General features: G+C 35.1%; 4 protein-coding genes across 5 annotated transcripts; 2 read left to right on the plus strand and 2 right to left on the minus strand.

Moving 5' to 3' along the window:
* Positions 1-2540: 2540 nt before the first annotated feature.
* On the minus strand, positions 2541-7205 carry LOC108984599 (Golgi SNAP receptor complex member 1-1-like). Its single transcript, XM_018956604.2, has 5 exons — positions 7061-7205; positions 5904-6143; positions 5104-5271; positions 3074-3187; positions 2541-2857 (listed from the first exon to the last, which is right to left on the minus strand). The coding sequence occupies exons 1-5, from the start codon at positions 7100-7102 to the stop codon at positions 2744-2746; spliced, it is 678 nt and encodes a 225-aa protein (XP_018812149.1). The 5' UTR covers positions 7103-7205; the 3' UTR covers positions 2541-2743.
* A 2983-nt stretch (positions 7206-10188) lies between these two features.
* Positions 10189-13597, plus strand: LOC108984598 (60S ribosomal protein L7-1). 2 transcript variants are annotated; one of them, XM_018956602.2, is made up of 7 exons: positions 10189-10284; positions 10367-10451; positions 10574-10778; positions 11953-12050; positions 12135-12272; positions 12918-13020; positions 13108-13597. In XM_018956602.2, exons 3-7 carry the CDS (start codon positions 10593-10595, stop codon positions 13318-13320), a joined length of 738 nt encoding a protein of 245 aa, XP_018812147.2. In that variant the 5' UTR covers positions 10189-10284; positions 10367-10451; positions 10574-10592; the 3' UTR covers positions 13321-13597. The 2 variants fall into 2 exon arrangements, with proteins under 2 accessions (XP_018812147.2, XP_035548105.1); XM_035692212.1 differs by having other exon boundaries at positions 10214-10451.
* A 1114-nt stretch (positions 13598-14711) lies between these two features.
* On the plus strand, positions 14712-17336 carry LOC108984597. Its single transcript, XM_035692213.1, has 2 exons — positions 14712-15641; positions 16915-17336. The coding sequence occupies exon 1, from the start codon at positions 14781-14783 to the stop codon at positions 15123-15125; it is 345 nt and encodes a 114-aa protein (XP_035548106.1). The 5' UTR covers positions 14712-14780; the 3' UTR covers positions 15126-15641; positions 16915-17336.
* LOC108984596 (aquaporin NIP6-1) lies at positions 16657-20092 on the minus strand. Its single transcript, XM_018956601.2, has 5 exons — positions 19756-20092; positions 19322-19546; positions 19031-19225; positions 17554-17615; positions 16657-17144 (listed from the first exon to the last, which is right to left on the minus strand). The coding sequence occupies exons 1-5, from the start codon at positions 19978-19980 to the stop codon at positions 16940-16942; spliced, it is 912 nt and encodes a 303-aa protein (XP_018812146.2). The 5' UTR covers positions 19981-20092; the 3' UTR covers positions 16657-16939.
* Between the last annotated feature and the right edge of the window lie 1998 nt (positions 20093-22090).

Genomic DNA, 22090 nt, shown 5'->3' on the forward strand with positions numbered 1-22090 from the left:
TATACAATTACAATGTCCTTTTTATGTTTGTAATTTTATAATTGTTTTCTCCTAATTTCTATTATTGTAATAGTTTAGTTATTATATTTTTATTATAAATTATCATTGTAAATTGTATTAACTTAAGGAGTTAGGAGTTAGGAGTTATGAGTATTAGTAGTATTTCTTTAATTTTTTTTCTCTTAATTTATATTTTTTTTTATTATAAATTCAATTTATTGCTATTTAAAAAATAATATATTTATATATATATATATATATTGCTAGATTTAAAATGACCCAAAAACAATTTATGAGCCCATGACCCATTTGGGGGTATGAGAGGTGGACGGATAGGATATCCGCCCCCACACCCTGATATCCAGACGAGATACCCCACCCCCGTACCACGAGGGCAGGTGTCGGGAGAGAAAAACTCAACCCCATGCTGCCATGCAAGGCGGGGGGTGGGGAGGGGGTGCCCCCACACCATGTATGGTGCGGGTAGCATCCCTATTTCTTGCAAATACTTTTTTTTTTTTTTTTTGAGAGAGGTGATAGAGGTTTCGAATTTAAAACTTTCGTTTTAAAAATTATGAATTATGCTAATCAAGCCACGTATTCTTAACTTCTTGCAAACACGTCCGTATGTACCGGATAGAAAAGAAAATAAACAAAGACTGAGCACGCACTTTTCTCAAATTTGCTTTCCACGGTATGAAGTTGATCATGCTAGCTTTCTCTTTCATTCTTTCAGGGAAATGAAATGGAAGTTGAGAAAGTACAGTTTCCCTCTCCACAAACAAGGTCTGGATGTGCCTGAACAGAACAGAACAGAAGAGAACAAAATTAGGGATGAGTCAAATGTAGTCCCACGTGCAGAAATGAAACTCAGGCAAGAAGCCAACGGGACATTCCCACATGTCAATAGGAGAGGCAGTTTTGTCGTTACATGTTGATAAAAGGCGTACGTGGGGACGGCCAACACGACAAATGGCCGACAAGTAGATGGGGGTAAGGATTCAAGAAGTTGATTTATGGAGCCTCTAAATTGCTATCTTATGGGTGCTGTCCCATTCTATTTGCCAAAACAACTATGCATCTTTTTCATAAAACAAGAACTACCAAAATAAGGAGGAGCCCAGACCCCCACCACTCCCAGACCCCTCTCTCCCCCAATCGAGATAAGCATCAGTTTTTTTTTTTTTATGTTTTTTTTTTTTTCTATGAAGAAATTAGTGAAACAGAAAAAGAAGGAGATACTGATGATGGATGAAGATCTAGCAAGATTAATAGAAAGTCATTGGCTTTTGAGTGCACTTGCTTTTGAAAATATATTTTTTGCTTGTCCTAGTCAGTGAATACCAAATATGATTCCTTGTGTTGTCTTTTGCTTGCTTTGTCCAATCAATCTGGACCCAAAATCAAAGGGAGAGATTTTCTGTCTGGCTACGTATGTGTGTGTGAATGAGTAGTTTGGAGAGAAAGTTAGGGACTTCCCATCACTGTCTCATCCGCATAAGAAAGATCTGAGGATATGGATTACTACTCAAAAAGGACAATTGTAGTCTTCTGATCTCTTCTTCAAAAGTCACAGTAGAGCTCATTAACTCATTAACACCACCTCTCTCTCTCTCTCTCTCTCTCCATATATATATATATATATATATATAGGTAGCTAGGTTTGGCTGCCCTCCATTGTTACGCAAGCAAGGGAATTGAGACATCATATCAGTAGAGTAATCATGGTATGAACATTTCTGGCCAGATTCTCTGACCCAAATTTCCGTCTACACGTTTTTTATTTTTTTAATTGTGGTCGAGCTCGGGTGCGTGTGTATATATATATATATATATATATCTTTCTCTTAATTAAATACATCATATCTTAAAGTTTCAACAATATTCTGAGGCTACTCCTACCTTTCCAAAATTTAACATTATTTACCAGCTATTAGTTTAAATCCCATTTTCTAACCTGCACTGCCATTCCTACTGCTAGCAGTAGTACTAGAAATATTATCAGGATATATAAAAGTAGTATCATAATTTCATTTTACATCTCTATAGGTCGAGCAAACTTGCGCAGAGCCTCCATTCTTGTACTGTTTTATATAATAATCATAACAAAAAAAAAACAAATAATAATATTATTACCATTTTTATATATATATATAAAAAAAACTCACTAATTAATAAGAATAACCTCAATTAACAAGACTGTTGAATTTATGGATCATTTAGTAATTTAAATTAGAGAGAGTTTTTGGTTATGAGTTATAACCATTATCTCTCTTTCATCCCTACTTTCACCCCCACCCCTCTCTCTATAGTGAGAATTAACAAATACTCATGACTCATGAGTATCACCCAAATAGACAAAGTTACCTATAAATACCATAACTGAATGGTTAATTGAGAAAGAAGTTTCCTTGAGAAATTGCTTCACGTAATTTTTCTTCAGGGTTTTTTTTTTTTTTTTTTTTCAGGGGGAGTTGTTCCCATTTTATTTATTTATGGCACAAATAAATTGAAAAAAAAAAAAAACAGAGAGGATTGAGTAGTGACGAAATTATGAACTTCACTGCAGAATGCAATTTGTTACAGATACAAAGAGAATATAATGCACTGCCCACCAAAAAACAAAAACCCCATCTCAAAAACAGAAGAGGATGCCCTCAACCAGAAGAAAAAAGAGTATCAATGTAAGAATACACTGTTCACCACAAGCACCGGCCAGGAAAAAAGAACACTAATATTATCCTCATTTGCTCAACCAGTAGATAAAAATGAGAAATGTGCACACGGATGCAACGAGTGAAAGTATAATGGTATCCATAGACTTTTTCCTCTTGATTGCTGAGAGTATGCTATTAACCTGCACCATCATGTTAAAGTAGAATGTCAATCAACCAGACGAGTATAAACGGTTTATATCTTTTTTCTTTTTTTCTCAGGTTTTCCATGGCACGCGTGGGTGCAATATTGGCCAGAAGCTGATGGAGATGAAAAAATCCTACTACTATTCGTAGGACAGTAGAAGAATTCTATCTCAGCTCAGCAAGTATCTATGAGGATAACAAAATCCACCTACCGTTGGGAGGCGGCTGCTAACATTGCTGAGCTTTGAATTGATGCCACCAAAAGTGGAACGTTGGATGACGAGTGCACCAAGTGTTGCTTGAGCTTGCGAAATCACAGTATCCACCTGCAGAATCATAGCAAGAGCTGAGAGCAGGCAATTCATTAAAAGCAGAAGTTGAAAACTAACAGTTCTTCGTATATGTTTTCCCCTCGAGTAAAAGAACTCACCAATATAGAATCACTTTACGAAAAACTTTGTAAATGCGTCCACGATATATAATCCACACAACAGAAACCATTAAAATACAAACAACCTTCAACTCAAGGGTTCATATTATTCAGCCACTTAAACCACAAGGCTACAAGATCAGAGAGCCAGACTAAGATTGTCACCACTCCAACATAACATTTTCAGAACGACATACTTGACCAATAACTCTTGACCATCGAATTTGATTAAGCAAGTATTGGCCAGGATAATAGGAAAGAAACTTTTCACTCCTGGGATTAGTTGGGATGCTGTTCCCAGACACCCAGTGCCAAAAAAAAAAGAAAGGGAAAGAGACTTTTCAGTTCCCACTCTAGAACAGAAGTAGCAATGAATCCACCCCCTCCCTTCCACTTCTTTGTTTTTAATTTTTTTACTTCAAACAACAAGAAACTCATTCCATCAGAAGACAAAGGAAAAATACCTGTGCCTTTATTTAATAGCATGGATGCCGTAGGGAGAAGGATGGCAGTCAGGATAGTCAAACTCTTCACACAACCACTCCCATATGTTTAAGATCCAAGCAGGTGTGGAAGTTTCTGTTTTTTAACACATGGATTATTTTTTGTGGGATTCGTACTTCACCAAGCCTACTACTGACTTATGTATTTTATTTTTGCCTATACTTGTAAGGGAATATGGAAATGATCTGGCGATCCGTGCCCTAGTATAGGTTTGACATAATCTTTCTTTGGTAAGAAATTTGATGGGACATGTTATAACGACTCATGGAAATCACATCTGGGTCTATATTTTAAATGGACTAGTCAAAATTATAATTCAAGGCCCTTAGAATCATTATAAAGGGCGACAAACTAATCAATGAGGTATCTCATTCACCACCTCCTATAGTCAGCGTGGAGTATTTATTTTTCTTAAATTTCTAATATCCTCTTCAGGTCATTCTATTATAAGTATCATGGCTCAAGTCTCACACTTATGTCTGGGATTAGGTTTTATAATAGTTATAATGATTCAAGGAAAGTGTAAGCCATATCTGGCCCTATACTCCCAAAAGACTACTCATGGTTACAATTCGAGCTCCTTGAAATTATTCTAAGAGGCAAAAACTTCTCCCTTCCCGACCATGCAGGGTCCCATTCACCACCTTCTATACTCAATATGGGGGTTATTAAATAGGTGTAGGATGGGTTGATTTTTATTATGGTGAACCTACCTTGTGTCTATTTGACCTAACCATATATCTGGCTTATTACCAACAAAGCGGGGTTGTTACTCTGATTACTTCAATAATGCAATATTTGTTTTCCTCTTTGTAGCAGTTGTTATTTGTATGTGTCAAACTCACACCCGATGTTTATGTGTTGATTAAGTTGTAGCCTTATATCTTAACCTAACAATATATATCTTGTTCTTTTCTTGTCAAAGACTAGACAGAAGGATGGTCACCTGATTGCTTTTGCAATTTCTGTTTTCCCCCTGTTTGTAACAAATGAATATTCGTAATGTCTAAATTTGATATTTTGGCATATTAAGCATTGTAAACACCACAAATTCAGGAACCCATCCACACATACATGAGCTGCAACACTAAAGTCTAAAATAAAGAATATACATGTAAATTCTAGCGTGAATCCATAGGAATGAATGCAATCATTAATTGCTTTGTTAATTCCTCATTCTCAGAGAACTACTAAATTACAAAATTGATTAAATCTAATCTCACACTTCATACAAAACTTAAAATTCATCCAATAGAGGACAAGCACTCACACAAATAAGAGAGAGGTACCATTTGAAGTTAACAATACCTGTCCTGTATTTCGGCTAATAGATGCATGCTCTTTTAGGAGTGCTTGCTCACCAGAACCAACACCCTCTTCCAAGTCTAATCTTGTGCGATCAAACTCTCTAAAATCCTCAAGAAGTGAAGCATGTTCCTTCTTAGCTCTAAGGCTGGAGCGAAGACGATAAAACTCCTGCACTTCAATCATGTCTAACTAAAAGTTGGCGTCTGATAGGTTCAATCTAAGTAAATAAACACTATAACGTATAGCAAACAGAATTCCCAATTGATTAATAACATTTACAGTAAAACTAAGAATGAGAAATAGATAAGCTGCTTCAGTGGCCTACAGCATGAGGCCAAGCTCAAAAACAAAATTCTTCTTGATATAGGGGGTCGTATGAAGCTTAAGAAGGTGCAATTGGTCAACCATAAAAGTTAAATTAAATAGCCACCAATCTTCACTTTCCAGTAAACTCAGAACAAATACTGTTTAACTTCTTCTCTCTCCTTCTTTCAAACAGAGATCCAGGGCAGAATAGATGCATGTGTTACAACAACATAAGAACAGGCCCTAAGAGTTCTTAATCCTCTTGCTGTTGATTTTGGTGAGGAGGGAGCTTATAGCCCTATGATTTACCCCTCAAGTCAGCAGAAAGCACATGAAAGACAAAAAGGACAAAAGAAAAAGATAGTGTAACCCTTTTGAAGCAATGCAAAAAAACTTCAAGACCCCTTACACAATGGCAAAAGCCCCTACTACAAAGTTTGATTCAAATTCATTTTAAATGATCCAGCTAAACATCAAATAAGAAGCCACGCTACCTGAGTGAGATCTTGCAGAATCTCCTGGTGCCTAGTCAACGTGTGAGAAACCATTTCTGTTCCCCCTGATGATACCCAAGCTTGCATCTGTGAATTAACTTGCTGTAGCTGTTTTAACAGTCGATCTATCCCAGATTCAAGATTGTTCTCTGAAGTATCATTTTTTGCAGGGACCTTTGTAGAAACCGCTTTACGATATGAATTCATTTGCTCATCCAACTGAGCTTCAAGCTTCCGAGCCTACAATCACATATGGATAAAATATTCAGTGGAGGAAATTGCATTTACTACCTAGCATGAATTAGGTGAGACCGGAAAGTGTACACAAAAAAACCGTAATGCATTCCCTGCTCAATAGATGTAAATATTTTAAATGGCATGTCCAATGACAAATGGAGAACAGGCTGAAGGAACGGTTGTACAGAAAAGTGCTAGCAGAAACCCCTCCATAAGCTTATGCAATCAAAACAAAGCGTCTTCTGAAGTTTGAATGTTCTGTGATTGCATTTTTTTTTAATAATCGATTGCATTTCATATTGGAATCAGATACCATCTCTCATGGTCTACATATTCAACCATCAAAGACAATCTTCTACGCACCATCTAAACCTAACCGTTACCTATAAATTTCTAATACTTCTGCAACTAGCAATTCATTTATTTTCAAACCGACCCATTTACTATGTCTTATTTGATTGACTAATCCTTAAATTGGAATGATGTTTTGGCAATTCCTCACGGGGGATGAATCAAGATAATTTTGAATCGGAGCTCTAGACGCTTCATTCCCTGCAAATAACTAAAACTAATGCGACTCATAAATTATCTGCCTCGCGATTTTATTACAATAACTACATCATCCCTTGAAAAAAAATATATAATTTCTTCGTTATATGCTTCATCTCACAAACTAAAAAATAAATAAATAAATGAAGCGTAAAATAAGGTATAACAAGTTGATTTCAAACATGCATATTTCCCGATCAGAAGAACCTCCAATTCCGGCTGCCGACAAACCGAAGGAAACAAAAGCAAACGTTTTAAGAGAAATTTTTCTTATCATCACATAATTCAGATTTTTCTTATCGTCTACGATGATCTTTCAACAAGCAAACATAATTTTAAGAGAAATTTTAAAGGATGAGAACCAATCGGACCTGTTTGCGAAGGGCATCCCATGAGCTCGGCACATCCATCATTCCTCCAAATTCTCTTATCTGTGGAAAATTCTGGAATGTACTCCTGTTCCTCTTCGTCGTCCTCTTTCTTCTCCGGAGGGATTTGGTCTTGAAGGGGTTGTTTGGCGACAATTGACAAGGACAGATCCTCTGCTTTTCTTAACGGCAATTTGGCACTCAGATCGGCAGATCCTAACCAACGGGTGATTGCGTGTTCCTAAATGTTCAGGATAAATACTATTTCCCTTTTAATGGTCATATTTTCGTGACTTCGTCGTTTTCTAATCGGATAGCTAATAAAATGCAATATAACAAATGAAAATGCTCACGACACGGGTGATTTCACGGACGCATGGCATCGAACAAACAGTATCATTTAAAAAATTAAAATTGCCTGTTCAAAAAAAATTAAAATTAAAATTGCAAATAGTATTTAATTTTGTTCGTAAATTTATTTTGTTTTTCTTAAATGTATTGATCTTGTAAATTTTAAAATCGTAAATATAATTGTTCTAATAGTTATAATTTTAAATTTATTAATTTTAAATTTTAATGGCAATTTGGCACTTAGATATTGATTAAATTGTTTTGGAACCAAAATATCATTTCATAAAATATAACTTTTTCAAATTTTAATACAAAATATAATAAACAATTCAACTTTTTCAAATCTCAAAATAATAATAATATTAAAAAATAATATTCTAACAATATTTTATCATCTCAATTAAATTCAATATTCAAATGCAGCCTAACTATTACATAATTTTTTTCTCGAGATAATAGAAATAATCTCGGAAGGGCCTCCTCTAACCACACCCTCTCACAATCTGTTTTCATAGCCAATTGTGCTATCATATGAGCAGTCTTATTATCAGATCTATAGATAAAAGAAAGCCGCCATCGAATAAACAAATCCATCATCTACTTTATATCATCTATTACTTACCCCATCTAGGAGTTATCATCTATATTAGAGTTAACAGCATCAAAATACTATTCCATCTAACATTGTCAAACCAGTAATATATAGTGTTACGTTAATGTTGAGCATAAAATATTTGATTATTTATTATTTATGCATGTCTGTGTCTGCCCGTAAAATTGGCAAAGTTACAAATTACAACGTTGTTGCATTTTATATCCAAAGTATTAAAATTCATAGATTACATTCTTAATTTATTAAAAAATAAACTTTATGAATTTTGTCTCCCAACTTCCAAAAGGAGAGGTATTTTGAAATACCTCATTTTAATTCTTCTTCTTCTTCAGCTCTTCTTCTCCTTACCAGCCTTCGAACCACGGTTCTAGTGGAAGAAGCTACGCCAAATACGTGCCAGTTACCACCGTAGTACGAGTAAGGCTGGTGCCAGCACATTGGTTATTTTATTATTTGTACAGTAGGTATATTCTAACTCAGCCTGCTAGTTCTATTCTCTGTAACCATTGAGAATGTGGGCTAGTCCATGGGCTTTTGTTCTTCCTATTGGTTGGTTTAAATATACAAATACAAAGCCCATGAAACTTCTATTCAAATTTAATTTATCAGTATAAATCATCACATGTTTTTAATGTACATGATTCAATATAGTGATGGATTAAAGTGTAAATTATAAATTTTTGTACTTTAAAATTAAAAAAAATGGTAGTGTGTGAATGAAAAATAAATATTTTTCCAAATTAATTTTGATAATTCTACTAACCTATTTAAACTTTAAAAACAGAGAATATGAATTATGAGGCTGTTTTTGGGAAGGAAAGAGAAATATGAGAATTTCATGATAGTTCACTTGGGAAAAATTCAAATTATAAAGATAGAGATCGGTTTTTTTTTTTCATTTAATTATTCAACTTATAATAAAAAATATTACGATTTATCTTAACTTCATAATTTATATTCACAATGACTTGTATTACACTTTTTAAATTATTTTACAAATAAATCGTTTAAATAAAAATATTTACTTAAAAAAATATGATACATTAGAGACAATTTAAGATGGCATACGAAAACAATATAATATTAAATGCCTACTTGAATATTAATACAGTGTATGTGAATAATAGTGAAAAATAATAATAAAATATTGAATAGATATCCGAACACAACCTTATCCTCTCTAATCCTAGAAAAAAAAAGAGATATCCATGTTTTAAGTTGGACTAAAATGAATTATTTTCAGATTCAAACGCTGAAGAACAATAATTACTAAAACCAACTTGAGCCTGTTGAATACTTAAGTTAAGATCTATGCCTCCACTTTCCATCTTGACCATTTCAACTTGAAGTAGTGCCCTTAATCATAAGCGCGATGATAGGTAATAAAGTGGAGAACCATTTTGCACAACTAATTTATAGTGATCTCTGCAAACTTTTTTCCGATGGAACGTACTAAGCATGTGATAAAATTCGTTATGGCATGTCAAATTAAATTTGTTTTTAAATATGACTTATGAGTTGTGTCAAAAAATTATAGTTGTGAATATCACATGTTGAGTCAAATCGCTAAACACTAACAGGCATTTTTGTTTTTTGGATTCACGCAAATAAAAAAAAAAAAAAAAGTAATGGTATCCTTACAATATATTTTATAGAATATTTCAAAATATATATTTTAAAATAAAGGTATTTTTATATGGTGATATTATTTTTATAAGAAATTTTATAAACATAATCACTATTTTAAAATATAATCAGTAATTCTACGTACAATTATAAAATACGTAAACGTCGTGCAATCGTTTTAAAAAAGAGTAGAATTTATTATTAAAAAATTAATTTTTTTTATGTAGATCTTATATTTTATTTATTTTTTTAAAACATTACGTGATGATTGTATAATTTACAGTTATAAATATATTTTCTCAAATATAATTAGATAAAGTATTGTAAAATGTTTGGTGTTTATCATTTTGTTTCTAAAAAAATTCCAACTTTTCTGCCTGCAATTAATAAACCCGATCATTACGGTCTAGTTAATCGTAAAAAAGGCCCATATGTGGTCTATTTGGGTCCACATGTAAGCCAAGAGCCCAACTTGAGATGATCTTTGTCTTTTGCGGCCCATGAACAGCCTCTCCTCAATTGTCTAGGGCTTTGACGCACACGTCCTCCGTTCCTCTATTCTCGTCATTTTCTCTCCCTTCCTCTTAATCAGCCTCCTCTCTTCTACCAATCTGCTGGCTGCTGCGACATTCATCAGGTAAGCTTCGCATCTGCACCTCTTCTACTTCGGCGTCGGCCTATTCATCTTTGCTCCCCTGAACCGAAGATTTGGGTTTTAGTGGGTTTCGTTTCAGTTTTGCTTAGCATTTCCCGGACCAAAGTTCCGCCGCAACGCTCTTGAGATATCTTCTTATCCAGTTGTCGGTAAGCCTTCGTATTCTTCTTATATGGGGTTTCAATTTGGGTTGTTTTTCATTTTGTTATTAGGAAAGTTTGAAAAAACTAAGCAGAGAAGAATTGAACAACTTTGAATAAATCGTATACAGGACAAGAAAAAAAAAAACGATGGCGGAAGAGGAGTCGAAGCCGTTGGCTTACATACCAGAGATAATATTAAAGAAAAGAAAGAGCAATGAAGAATGGGCACTCAAGAGGAAAGCCCAATATGAGGAGAGAAACTCTATCAGGAAGAAAGCCAAGCACGACTTCATCAGAATGCCCGAGGACTTCATCAAAGAGTACCGCACTAGGGTAACTGTTTCTATCTGTATATGCTTGCGTTCCTGTATATCCGTTTGCTTGCGTGCCCTTTATTTTACTTTATCACAAGGTTTAAGATTGTATTGTTATTGGGAAATACTGATTTTTTTTTTTAAGTAAAAAAAAAAAAAAACTGATATAATGTTTCTTTATTTCCTTTTAAGCAGTGGGAATTGATAGAATGTTTTTCTAAGATTTTTGTTGGTTGCTGTAACTTTTTGTTCCATACGCCAGAATGTAGAAGTTTTAGAATTGGGCATTATTTTGATGGGGGGCCATTATTATGTACCCATCATGGGGTTTCATTTATTTGAAGAAGTTTTAGAATTGGGCATTTATTTTTCTTTACAGACTATCTGTTAGGACTTGGGAGATTGATATGTTACAAAAGTTGGAATAAGGGAATTTGAAGTTCTCTTTGTAGTGTTCAATTGGAAGAGTGAAAACCAGGGTTTCATTTATTTGAGGCGTGAGTTCTTGGGTTAGGCAGTATATAAAAAAATTAGAAAAGTAGTAAATGAGAATATGGCATGAGTTAGTGATTAGTTGGAAATGCTCTGCGGCTAAAATATAAGGATGGACTGGAGTATCAGAGACTATGTTGTTAGAGGACTAAAATGTCAGGAAAGACTGGAGTATATAAAACTATGTTAAATGGACTCAGATCGTGTTCATTTAGTTCTATGACGGATCAAAATTTTTTTAGTTCTGTTGTATCAGGAAATGGATACGTGTCTTGATTGTTGAAATTGTGATGCTTACACCCTCAAGAATAATGAGGTGTTTACGTATCTACCATTTCTGAATACTATATAGGCGCTTTCCCTGTACTTTTCTTCCAAAGTTTTGTATGTTAGACACGCATGTTGTGAAATATCCCGATAGTAGATGTGATGGAGTTTTTTATGGTAACTGAGTGAGAAGCATGCAATATTCATTAAAATGTGTATGCTCATCCAGGTGGTCAGTTTATCAGATTGGAAAGGTAGTCATGTGTGAGTTTCATTTTAAGCTTTAATGTTTTCTAGGCCAATGTTTCACAAAATGCCTGTTCTTGCGTTTTCTGCTATTTAATAATACATTCACTTGCCTAGTTGCCTGTCAAAACTCCTATACGGTTCATATTGAAAACTGTTGATAAGTCTTATCATTTGTTTTCATGCAGGAATTGGACCTCATCAAGATGAAACATAGGGTAAAGAGGAAAAGACCGACATCGGTGACAACAAAATCAAAACTGCTTTTTGTCATTCGCATACATGGGTGAGATTAATATTGTTTTGTGGTGATTTTGTGTGGTCTGTGCACCTTTTTTTTTCCCCTGATGTATCTGCATTTGTTTCCCAGGAAAAGAGAAATGCATCAAAAAACAAGGAAGGTCTTGTACAATATGAGATTGAGGTCAACGTTCAGTGGTATATTTGTGAAGGCAAATGAAGGGATTATGGAAAAGCTGCTAAGAGTGGAGCCATACGTCACATATGGGTAGGATACACAAGCTTCCTTTTCTAATTCCGATGCAATAAATATAATATACCCGAATAAGCTGTAGGATAAATGTACAATATCTAGAGGGCACTTGAATAATAATGCAAATAAAGCTTTTAGCTTACATTAAGGACTAGGAGTAACTACTTGTAACAAAAAAAAAAGGACAACTTGTAAAAAAAAATAAAAAAGGACTAGGAGTAACTAGCTTTTAGCTTTGTGTTTCTGTTGGTGTTTGCTTGTTTTTCTATATTTTGGGTTCTTTTTTATAGACTATTATTCCGTAATACTCTTCCCAAAGTAACTAATCCTTTTCCAGGCAGTGTGGACAACTTTTTATTTATAATTTTGGATCAAACCATTAACATTGTCTTGGGGTTTCTACTTTGTTTATTTAATTAACATTGTCTTGGGGTTTTTACTTTGTTTATTTAAGCTCTATGTGACCACCTTCTTGGATCAGGGATGCTAATAAGCCACAGAAATCCGAGTATCAGGCTCTTTTAAGTTGATTTTCTCCTTTTATACGTGAATTTCCTTGGATTTTGAAATTCTACTGAGGAAGATTATTCTTATGATGCTCTTGCTTGCTGTGCCCCTTATAGTGTTTTGTTATTCTAATGAGATTGCTTGATTGTAAAGATACCCAAATCTAAAGAACATTAAGGAGCTGATTTACAAGAAGGGTTATGCAATGATAGACAAGCAGCGGGTTCCCCTCACAGACAATAACATCATCGAACAGGTGTAGATATAGTTGCTGAATCCTGGAGTTTAAACATCTTTTCGGCCTTAAGTTTCTAATCCTCTTTCTGCCTGTCTTTTGCTGCAGGCATTGGGGAAGTTTGGCATCATATGCATCGAAGATATTGTGCATGAAATCGCTAACGTTGGTCCACATTTCAAGGAGATCACTAGCTTTTTATATCCTTTTAAACTTAAGAAGCCAGAAGGATTGCAAGGAAGCAAAATGTTATATAAGCGAGGGGGAGACACTGGGAATCGTGAAGATCACATCAATGAACTAATCAGTAAGATGAATTAGCTCTAAGAAAGCATGCACTACATACTCTAAAACATCTGTAATGTAGTTTATCAATGTCCTGCTGTTGGACAGATCACAATTTTGAAGCTGCTGTTAATTTGGTCTGCCGATTGATATTTATCGCAACTTTCAGTTGTTCCTTAGGTGAACAGTATCAATCTTTTTTCTTCATTCCAACTTCTAATGAACTTGCTGGGAAGGGAGTTCTGGAAATGCATGTATTAGGATTGATGAAAAGAATTTTTCTTGATGAAAGCATGCTTGTTTGATTATGATTTCCGAGACCTCACACATCTGAGTGAGGCTACTGTGTTCCTGGGAAGTGAATCTTGATAAGAAGTGATGTCCGCCTGTTTCGTATTCTCCGTTGATTTAATCGCCATTCATTGTGCAGGGTCACCGGTTTATATCATGTTCTTTTAAGAATGAGTTGCAGGGTCACCGGTTTATATCATGTTCTTTTAAGAACGAGTCATTTTAGCGTCCTGCCTATCTTTGACTGTCGGGAGTGCCTGCTAGCATAAAGTGTGTTTTTTTTTTTTTTATCTTTTTTTTTAAAATATATTTAAGTATTTTTTAAAAATAAAAAAATATATCAATATATCAAAAAAAAAATTTAAATATATGAGGAGTTAAAAGGAAGGGGTAATTAGCATTTTCCGTTAAGAATACCAGCTGAGATGGATTGGTGTCCGAGTGTTGTGATTTCTCTGATCTGGACAACCGAGGAGGCCCAAGGGTGATTCATCTTTGATCCGTACTCAAGTTACATTGCTCTGTTTTTCAAAATATTGAAACTAAGGATTTTTGCCTCGTTTGTTTTTAGAGATGAGATGAAATTAAAGTTAAAAAATTAAATAAAATATTATTAAAATATATTTTTTAATATTATTTTTGTTTTAAAATTTAAAAAAATTAAATTATTTATTTTATTTTATATTAAAATTTAAAAAAATTATAATAATTAGATGAGATAAAATGAAATATTTTTTCAAAACAAACGAGGCCTTGATACTATGACGGAAAGCCAAACTAAACAAAAGACCATGACACAGGCAAGACAGTTCAGGTGTTTTTTTTTTTTTTTTTACCTTTGTACTCTCACGGTGCCATAAATCGAACAAGCTGATATTTCGGTTAATGTTTTCTATAGTAACACAAGGTGAATTTTTTTTCTTTTCTTTCTAAAAGCTGCGATACAACTATAAAATGTTTGATATTTAAAATTAGAAATTTTTTATTAATTATCTTTATATATTAATACCACATTATTTTTTATTTTTTTTTCTTATTAATTGCTTATTTATATATATATATATTTTTTGTGTTATATAAATGAAGAGTAAAAGAATTTAATTAATTTTAAAAAATAACGTGGCGTGTGATACGTGGAGTCGCAGAGAACGCTCGATCCCACACGGCACTCCTTCGTTTCCCCCCTTTCTCCTAGGACGCAAAAAATGCCGAACAACGACGAAGACCCCTGGTGGGCTCCTGACAAGCTTTACCACCTTCTCTTCTGCTTCTCCCTCACCATCCTCTTCTCTTCCCTTTCGGCCCGTTCCCGCTACCCGTTCCTCCGCCGCCACTCCATCTCTGTCGGATCCATACTCTCCCTACTCGCCGGTGTCGCTAAGGAGGCAGCTGATCACCTCGGCTTCTTCCAGTCCTCAGGAGCCTCAGTCAAGGACGCTGTCGCTGATCTAATCGGCGTTTTGATCGCTGATCTCATGCTATTGGTGCTCGGGTTTTCGGGTAGACCCGAACACGATACAGTCAAGGTCCGAGAAGTCTCGATTGTTTAAGTGGGTTTTTGGGTCCAGGTAGTTCGTGTGGTCGAGTATTTTTTCCGAATGTGTTCGAACGGTGAGTTTGGTTTTGTTCATGCTTTTGCTGCTCGGCTTCTCGTTCAATCCGATCACAACCCGCGTCTGGTCCGAGAGGTGTTGACAGCTTGAATGCGCTATAGGGTCCGAATGGTTCACAGGGTCGGGTATTTTGTAGAGGTTGTTCGGGTTATTGAAGAGATGAAGACTTGTTTGGTTGCGAGTAAGTCTGGGAAAAGGAGAGGAAAATATGAGCGAGTTGAATTTGGACTTTCGCGATGTCCGTATATTTGAAATTTAGATAGAACAAAAGGCTTCATTTTTAAGTGAAGGATTTACGAGTGTTGGACATAATTCAGATTCCAAGTTTCTGTTTTTGCTATGTTTGGTTGCTGAGAGACGCAGGAATACTAAAAAATAATAATTTTTGGATTTTGCATAATTTGGACATGATAGAGGGCAATGAGAAAAATGCAGCTATTGGGATTAATTGAGGTATTTCTTTTCCAGTATATTCCGATTCTTTTGTAATATTCGAAATCCAGCAATATAATTTCTTTAGCCTTTCCACATTTGCTCATATACCAAGCTGATAGTAATAATTTTGATGGCCTCTTTCTGCCTTTCCCTGTCCGTTTGTTTGATTTTGTGAAAATCTGCTTAATGGGCTAATAAACGTGTGATGATATTTTGATACCGTCGTGATGAACTAATGATGCTTATTGAAATGTGGGGTTTTGTTACTGATTCAGTTATGTAACGTAAGAACCTTAATCTCCGAGTAAGTTTGGCTATTGGCAAATTACATAACTTGTCTTTTGATAGTTTGTGAAGATATAAATAAATATAGATTTGGTATGTATTTGTAATATTTGTCAGCGTAGTCTGAACATGGTGATTATGTGATCAATTTCAATGAGTTGTCATCTAATGATAATGTGAAAATATCACCTCATCCGGATTCTAGGACTATCTACTAATTAGCCCTTTTTGGTTTGTGTTTCTTGGGGTACTCAATGTGGATAGCCCTCGGTGTCTCGAATCCCTCCTCTCCAATGGGCTAAACCCCACATGTCACCCTTGTAAAGCGGGAGAGGAAACTATTGGCTACGGATGCTAGTTAAAAGAATAGGAATTTTCATTTGCAGATCAAACTTTTAACGTGTAGAGGCTTAACTGAGTCTAAATTAGATACCAATGCCCCAAAGATTTTGAAATTGTTATGTAGGAACTCAATGTCAGACTTCCTAAAGCCTCAAATTATGAGATGTCAAAAGCCTAAATCAATTGGCATCTGCCAATAAGTATGAGCCATGGGATCGGTGAATTCTTAGGTTTATGACTTACCGGGTGCATGTGTAAATTACCAAGCAAAAAGGAAAATTTCTGTAATATTATTACTAAACCATCTTTGGATTGTCGTACTTTTGCTCAATGACTCAAGATTCATAGAGGAAGAAATATTACATTAAGATAGATAAGATCAGAATTGTCTATGCGCTTTAGTGTGTAAAGAGAAGATGCTTAAAAGCCCTGAACATTGTTTTCCGCTGTTTTAGACTGCTATATCTCCACTAACCAGTTCCAATATGTACCTGTTCATGAAAGTGAGTTCTCTATCTTCTCATACTCTGTAATTGTCTTTCCCATTATAAGGGAAATTTATTTATACATATGTATCATTGATTCGAAGCTGATTTATGAAATTTTAATGTTTTAATTTGTATATGCCCATCTGTATCTGATTGGAGTTTCTACATTAATGCAGGTCTGACGACTGTATTGTTGATTAGTCACCTTCTGAAACTCCTTGTTGTGGAAGGCTTTTCATGATTATCACCATCTTCTTCTGGCAGCTTGACAGCAGAGTAGGTTCCTGCCCCACACAGCGCCCCGAGGATGGGAGCACTGAGGTACACCCATATGGCTTTGTAGTTGTTCGCCGCAATCGCTGGCCCTAGTGTTCTCACCGGATTCATTGAACCTCCTGTTGTTGGCCTATAAGATACCACAAAAGAAAATATCTCAATAGATCATCCGAAGTATTGTGCTTGAAATTTTTAGGCAATCAACATCCCTTTAAATTGCATTACTGGAAAAAAAAAAAAAAAAGGATCTTGCGTTTGTGACATTGAGGGTAGCTAAATAAGGTGTTTTCCTCTTACGTAATAATGATGGTGTTTTTCCTTTCATTGCTGTGTCTTTTAGGCATTTTCTTTAATGAATGGACACACGGTATCATTTGAGTCAGAGCTAAATAGCACAATTTTTTAGCTGTTGAAATTCTGTTAAACCTATGAGTCCAAAAGACACATGCAATGCAGTCGGGGTTGTTCGGGGTTGTTAATTATGATTTGTTGCAAGGAAATCGTCCAGCTTAGTTCTAAGAGCTAGAGATCTGACATACCCGGCCACGAGTATGTTGAGCATGACGGTAGCTCCTGCCGCGATTCCCGCCAACTCTCCCACCTGTTGAATCATGATACAGAATAAGCATATTTGATCAATATTGTTATTGTCACCCCCAACAAGTTGGCTAAAGTTAATTTCTTTTTACCTCTCCTTATCCTGAGTTTGAAGATAAATAAATACTAACCCCCCAAAAAAGAAACAATTGTTGAAGATATAAACATTCAAACGAGCAAAATCCTGAAAGAACAGATCTTGGAAACATTTAATGAAGTTTTTTTTTTTTTTCTTCTCAAACTTGTTTCGATACGAAAAGAAATAGTTGAATCCACAAAACATGTTGGTTGATTTACGGTGATACCTCATGAATTTCGCAAAGTGAAGTGGTGCGGGGGATCTTGCAAAGGTATTTGATGAGTTATCTGCTTAATTAAGAGCTATGAGCTAGTGTGAACTTTTACACACATACATATACATATATATAATTGAAATATCAGACGTGATTATGACTATATATAATATATATATGCAGTACCTTATCTTGTCATGTCTCGGAACGTGTTCTATCTTGGCCTTGATTTTAGTGAAATCGACAACTTGTGCTAGGATATTATATTTATTGGGAGGTGGAACTTGCATGGTGCCGACCATTATATATTGACTCGTCTCTTGGGCTATTCAGAAAAAAATATTTTAAAGCAGAGCCTTGCGTCTATTGGAAGTTTTCTCAGCAGCCTAGCTAGCAAGCAGGATCCGTCTAGGCAGTGAACTCAGCATAATTATAAAAAAAAGTATAAATAATTATGGTTTTTAAATTACAGCATCACAATCGTACGTTTGATTTTTGGATTCAAATTTCAATTCATTTCATTATTATAATATTTTTAAATTTTTATATAAAATATAATAAATAATTCAATTTTTTTAAATTTTAAAATAATTTTCTCAAATTCTTACACCAAATATAAGAAATAATTTAACTTTTATTCTAATATTCACAAATCATATAAACTCATATATTAATTCAAACCTCTCCCGAAAGTTTTTTTTGTTTTTATTTTGTAAATATATTTGAATATTCGTAGCTGGGGAAAAGAAATGACTTTATTTTGTCGTTAATCCCCCCACTTCATGATACACGGTTTGTCATGGTGAAAAAGATGGTAGGTTTCTAATTTCTATAGAATAATATCTGAATTTCTTTCAAGGAAAATAAATTTGAATTGCCAAACATATGTACACATGATGATCAATGAAACGCTACATACAGAAATTAACTATTTGTGCGTCTCTTCCACCCTTATCAGCTGCATATCCATCCAAGCAGTCTGTGTTGTAAAAAAGATGCTTTTCTTGCACATATATATGTATAAACTTATAGAAGTCTACCAAAAACGATGATTTAGAAATGGTAATTCCATTACTTTTACTTCATGGCAGAAGAAATTTATATGATATAGAAAGGAGTTTCTTACAGCTCTTGTGTCGGTGGCTACGGCGGTAAGAACAAACATGAGGTTGAAGCTGATTACGAACTCCAAGGCAAAAGCTTGACCATATGTCCCTGAAGGAACAGTGACTCCCCCTCCCATTGTGGGGTGGAAAATCCCTTTTAGTGCAAATGCAGCACAGATAGATGCCAGTAACTGCGCTCCAATGTATATGGGCACCTGCCAAAGTAATAAAACCTAGTGTTAGTCAAAGAGACTTTTTAGAGATGCAATGAAAGCGCATTGGCTAGCTTTGAAAAGGAATTTTGTCACTACTTGTTTCCATGGGAAGTGTTTTAGGGCAGCAAAGGCAATGGTGACGGCTGGGTTGAGATGAGCTCCTGAGATGTGTCCCGTTGAGAGAATGACAATCATAACCGCAAGGCCGGCTGAAACAGCGCAGCCAAGCAGGGTTTCTGAGCCTTGTGTCTTTTGGTTCACAATGGGCGTGGCTGTTGAAGCAAGGATTAGTATGAGAGTGCCTATGAACTCTGCTCCAATCTGCAGGTTTTGGCATCAACACACCAACAATAACACGCAATTGAAATACGGGTTAGTTTGTCTCTCACTAACCTATGAAAATAAGCGCGATATGAACTTGTGGACCAGTTTTTTGATTTTGAGCTCTTGACATAGAAAGTTCTGCGTGTGTGCGCGTGCATGCGTGTGCGTGTGATATACTGCCTTTTCTGCAAATACTACGTGCGTACCTTTTTTGCAAGTGGGATAGGAGGGGATGGCAATGAGCAAGAAACTTTGGGTAAGGTGCCTTCTTCCATGCCCCATTGCTCAACGTTGAAGCACTTGCAGCCCTTGAGAAGGGATCTCCTTCCATTCCCACTTCTCTCTGACTTAAACCCACCAAAGAGCGGAGCACCTGGAGTCCCTGGTGTCGCAGGCGTTGAAGGTGCCGATGGAACTTCCTCATTATCCATCACTCCAGAGCAAAACAAAAAATGGTTAAATTAATACTAACAACCAAAGCTAGAGAGAGAGAGAGAGAGAGAGATCTCAGAGCGAGGGAGGAAAAAGTTTGACTTTCAGTACCCTTGGTTTTGAAGAGCGTACCGAGCGTATGGCATTTATAGTGGGAGGGGAGTTGACTTGGGGAATCCCAAGAAATAAAAAAAGAAATTAGTGGTTGCAAGTGATGGAAATGGGGAAAGGTAGTGGCTGCACCTGTGGAAGTGGATGGTGGGACATTGCATTGAGTCATGAATTTGGGACTTTGAAAAGAGGCCGCTTTTAACATGGGACATGAATTGTGGATTTCCTGTCTCTGCTACAGAAGGATTCTACTTTTCTTTTTTTCGTTTTTTCTACTATTCAATTTCTACACACAAATAATAGAGCCCGGACTCATTAAGAGTAGGTTAATTTATGCGTGACTACGAATTAAAGCGCGAGATGGATCGTGTGCATGCAATCTGCATGGTAGGTAGGTAATTAAACTAGTTATAACATTTTTAACCTTTTGTTCTAGATGTAAATGCAATCTTTGGATGAGCGTTTATCGTGTGGTTGTTAAATTGATTTAAGCAGGAAGAAAGGCCATACCTTTAGTGACTGATCATGCATATTATATAGATCATGTATAGATGGATGTTTTACCTTCACTTAATTTCCGGGGTACTAATTGTGCAATCCACGCGTCTTTTGTTTTTTTATAAGTTTTTTAGTCGAATAATCCAGAGAAAAGTACTGCTACATCTATAAAAAGATTGTATAAAAATAATCACACAAACTTACATTATTTTATATAATAAGTTAGATCTAATTTATAATAAAATTAATTTTACAATATAACATACCACGTCAAACTACATCATCGATTTATAGATTTATTTTTGTGAGATCTCGATCTTTATGACTAAAACATTTCTTTATACCTCAATATCATTCCGATTGAACAATGGTATGATCATTATCAATTTTATTACGCAACTTCATAGATTATGATGACATATGTAAACCACGACACACACACACACGGATAGCTCTCACACGCAACATCTCTGATCTATAAGTAATTTAGAGACACAATATGCATGCATGCATGGTGTTGGAGAGGGAAATTTTGGGTCCGGCAAACTTGGATGAGTCATCGTTTATAAAACAGCTTATTAATTGACAAGCTTCGTTGGCTCAGTCCATTAGTAAATGATCAGTATATACTATGCAGCATGCATGGTCGCATGTCAGATAATTACATGATCATTACAATAATATATACTAGTACGTACACTTAATTAATTATATATGTATCGTATACATAATATTGATGCATGCAGGGAATCTTTGATGTTGGACGTACAATAAAATACGTATAAATTTGGAAGTCATCATGTATATATGCCCATCTGCAGTACTACTTAATTCTACACATGTTAAACATACTTCAAAGTGGCAGCTTGATTGTCTCATAATATTAATTAACGCTCATGTTGATCTACTTCTTGGTGAAACTTTCAAACTACTCCGAAATTAACAGCTAGATCATATTATCTTGCGCTCATGCATCGATCATATATACTCATGCATACAGGCTGCATGCATGCAGCCATGTTAGCGGAAAATGTAATTTTATATATATAGGGAAGTGCTCATTAATTCTTAATTACATGCAAATGTTTTATTAAAAAAAGTTACTTATTATTGCCAAACGCGAGTCTTGCTATATGCAGTTTGCTTTTTCATCATATTTACATATATATATATATATATATATATTGCAGTACTATTTCCCATGCTATTACAGATTTACAGATGAGAGCTAATTAAAATGCACTAAAAGCTATGTTTCTGGACTTGTGGGGAATAGTACTCATCACGATCACCTTCCCCTAGCTAGAATATGTTCTTCACTGTGGAGGTTTTATTGGTCGGTGGAGAAAATTTCGTGGTTCGTTTCAAATATTTTCTTCGAGTAAATGAAACCTAGATAGCTACCTAGCTAGCTACAAGCCTACAATGTACAACGAGTAATTTGTAGAACTATAGATATATAATCAAAACGATTAATGAATAATAAAAAAAACAAAAGAA

This window comes from Juglans regia, chromosome 7 (genome assembly GCF_001411555.2).
Source record: "Juglans regia cultivar Chandler chromosome 7, Walnut 2.0, whole genome shotgun sequence".
NCBI classification, from domain to species: Eukaryota; Viridiplantae; Streptophyta; class Magnoliopsida; order Fagales; family Juglandaceae; genus Juglans; species Juglans regia.

Excerpts from the sequence above, each read along its gene's own strand:
- LOC108984599 (XM_018956604.2), bottom strand. The coding sequence starts at position 7,102 with ATGATGGATGTGCCGAGCTCATGGGATGCCCTTCGCAAACAG. Across the intron at positions 5,272-5,903 it reads TTCTGCAAGATCTCACTCAG|GAGTTTTATCGTCTTCGCTC; the intron begins GTAGCGTGGCTT and ends ATTGAAGTGCAG. Across the intron at positions 2,858-3,073 it reads TTAGCAGCCGCCTCCCAACG|GTTAATAGCATACTCTCAGC; the intron begins GTAGGTGGATTT and ends ATGATGGTGCAG.
- LOC108984598 (XM_018956602.2), top strand. The coding sequence starts at position 10,593 with ATGGCGGAAGAGGAGTCGAAGCCGTTGGCTTACATACCAGAGATAATA. Across the intron at positions 12,051-12,134 it reads TTTGTCATTCGCATACATGG|GAAAAGAGAAATGCATCAAA; the intron begins GTGAGATTAATA and ends TTTGTTTCCCAG. Across the intron at positions 13,021-13,107 it reads ACAATAACATCATCGAACAG|GCATTGGGGAAGTTTGGCAT; the intron begins GTGTAGATATAG and ends CTTTTGCTGCAG.
- LOC108984597 (XM_035692213.1), top strand. The coding sequence starts at position 14,781 with ATGCCGAACAACGACGAAGACCCCTGGTGGGCTCCTGACAAGCTTTAC.
- LOC108984596 (XM_018956601.2), bottom strand. The coding sequence starts at position 19,980 with ATGGATAATGAGGAAGTTCCATCGGCACCTTCAACGCCTGCGACACCA. Across the intron at positions 19,226-19,321 it reads AACACTTCCCATGGAAACAA|GTGCCCATATACATTGGAGC; the intron begins GTAGTGACAAAA and ends TTACTTTGGCAG. Across the intron at positions 17,616-19,030 it reads TAGCCACCGACACAAGAGCT|GTGGGAGAGTTGGCGGGAAT; the intron begins GTAAGAAACTCC and ends ATGATTCAACAG.